At 32.2% G+C, this 2,262-nt stretch overlaps 1 protein-coding gene across 1 annotated transcript in view; it reads right to left on the reverse strand.

Moving 5' to 3' along the window:
• LOC108970512 (voltage-dependent calcium channel subunit alpha-2/delta-3-like) overlaps positions 1-920 on the reverse strand; it is a gene marked incomplete at its 3' end in the record, with an annotated part of 91,888 nt that extends 90,968 nt beyond the window's left edge. The window contains exon 1 of the mRNA XM_018935954.1: positions 786-920. Coding sequence (XP_018791499.1) covers positions 786-895 — 110 coding nt within the window. The remainder of the gene's footprint in view (positions 1-785) is intronic.
• Between the last annotated feature and the right edge of the window lie 1,342 nt (positions 921-2,262).

A 2,262-nucleotide genomic window follows, 5' to 3' on the forward strand; every position in this document is an offset into this window, starting at 1 on the left:
CTCGCTCACCACTATGAAACCCTAAAACTCGCTTATAATCGAGCTTGCTAGCTTGTTTCCACATTCTAGCCCTACTTATCACACGTCCATCGTTGTCGGTTGAACAACTATAATTATAGTGTAACATTACAAAACAAACATTTTAATCAACGACTGTAGACAATTGACGTGTCGCACGGTTTTATTTTAGTCTAGTCTATGCATATGTTTATAATTCCCASGACTGTATCTATTTYATTATTTTTTGGTTTTTAGTACATTTATCTTAAACATTGCAACGTATGTTTAACATAAAACCGTTTAACTTAAAAAGTTTTTTTACCTATTTTTATTTTATTAAACTGTGGCATTGTTAACTAAAATAATCAAGCGTTTACAAAAAAAAAAAAAAAATGAATCTATTTTGGAAAAGTGTAACCACCTATTCAAATATTTTTTTCAATAAAAAGTCAGATTTTACAAGTTAATATATGCAAAATGTTACATACACATGCACTTATCTTCAATTTTTTTTGTTTTTGTCGAATAAAATAAAGCATTTTTTAAATTATCTAGAACAATCATTTGGGTACCTAAGTCAACTTTGTATAGGTGTGTGTGTATACTTCACTTTTACTTATAAATATTATATTTAACAATCAATATTTCAATATTTTTCAACAATWTATTKTCCGATAATGTCCTCATATTTAAATTACACACTACAAAACCAATCAGATAATAATAGAACAAGTAAATAATAAAAGTTGCATGAAAAAGTAGATACGTATTTATAACAAACTTACTCATTATGTGGGATATCCTCATCCTGTTCGGCGACCACAGCGAAAATATTTAGTTTAAACAGCAAAACAAACAAGCAAAGCGCCAAAGCGCCCAAATGTTTGCGCTCCATTATGACGTAGCGTCGCGTGTCGCGGCAAATGCGGAAGTGTTTGTGTGTGAGTATGACTTCTGACTTTTTTATTGTGTTTTTATTTTTTTGCTGTTTGTTTTATGTGTTGATAATTCAAATATATGCGCTACAACACTATTTTTACAAATTATATATATATTTGAGTGTGTTTTTTTTTTTTTGTCAGTTAGCGCTTTTGCGATATGCGCTTTTTATAGTTTTGGCAAATTGCTTTTGACGCTTTATTTACGGCCGCTTATTGTTGCTTTGTTCACACAGCCAGTAGGCCTTTTGGACACTGAGCACTTGTAAGCGTTGATGATGATGATTTGTTGTGCCTTTTAGCGGCCAATTGTTGCTGTTGTTGTTTTTGCTTTCAATTTATAGTTGCTTTCTTTGTGTTATGCTTGTCGTTGATGTTGGGCATTTTTGTCATTATCCAACACTAGGCATACACGTATGTGGATAATTAGTTAACTGCTGCTTTTTGTTGTTGTTTTTGTTGACTATTTTATTGTATTTTTATCGGCCTGTTGTTTACTTGATTGTTTTTATTGTTCTTACGTTGTTTATTATCTACCTTTTGTCACTCGACACGCACTGTCCCGTTTGCAATGCCACGCTCACCGGTGCGTATACGTAATGCGTAAATGTGGGAGTAAATGTGTGCGCGACCATTCACATGCAGCAAACTAGCGAAAAATCTGAACGAGTGAACTGTGTAATTTTCATATTTAGTTGCACAGCGGGTGGTGTTGCCGTTGATGTTTGTTGTTTTATTTTGTTTGTTGTTGCACTTGTGCGGTTTTTATGTGTTTTACAATGCGTTTTCAAGGTAATTTTTTATTCAACGCCTCCAACTGAGTGCTTTATATTTTTCTCTAACAATTTTCACACTCACCATCAAACTACACTTTTTATATTTACTATATATGTCAAGTTGTAATTTACGCACACCTGCTCGCCATGCTGTAATGCTTGGACTGTTGTACCCAATTAGCTGTCAGCACTTGACCCAATCGCTTGCTTTCCATATTTTCAATGTGCATACAGGAAAAACGTTCGAAAATATTTTCACTAATTTTATTTTAGTTCGTATTTATATATAGATATATATGAGTATTTATTGTTTTTGGCATATATTTATAATATTATTGTATGAACCGATATGTGTTTTTAGTTGATTTATAACAATTTATTAACGCGTGATTTACTTTAGTTTAGTGTGTGTACTGTGTACAAGCGGCAAAACTGCAAAGAGAAGAAAGGAAAATAAATTAGATTTCAGGTTTGTTCGATTTTTTTGAGGACTGTGTGCTAAAAATCGACAGGCAGTTATAAAAATAAAAATAATGTTATAGTTGTTG

This window comes from Bactrocera latifrons, unplaced genomic scaffold (assembly GCF_001853355.1).
Source record: "Bactrocera latifrons isolate USDA-ARS-PBARC rearing strain unplaced genomic scaffold, ASM185335v1 scaffold_30, whole genome shotgun sequence".
Classification (NCBI taxonomy): domain Eukaryota; kingdom Metazoa; phylum Arthropoda; class Insecta; order Diptera; family Tephritidae; genus Bactrocera; species Bactrocera latifrons.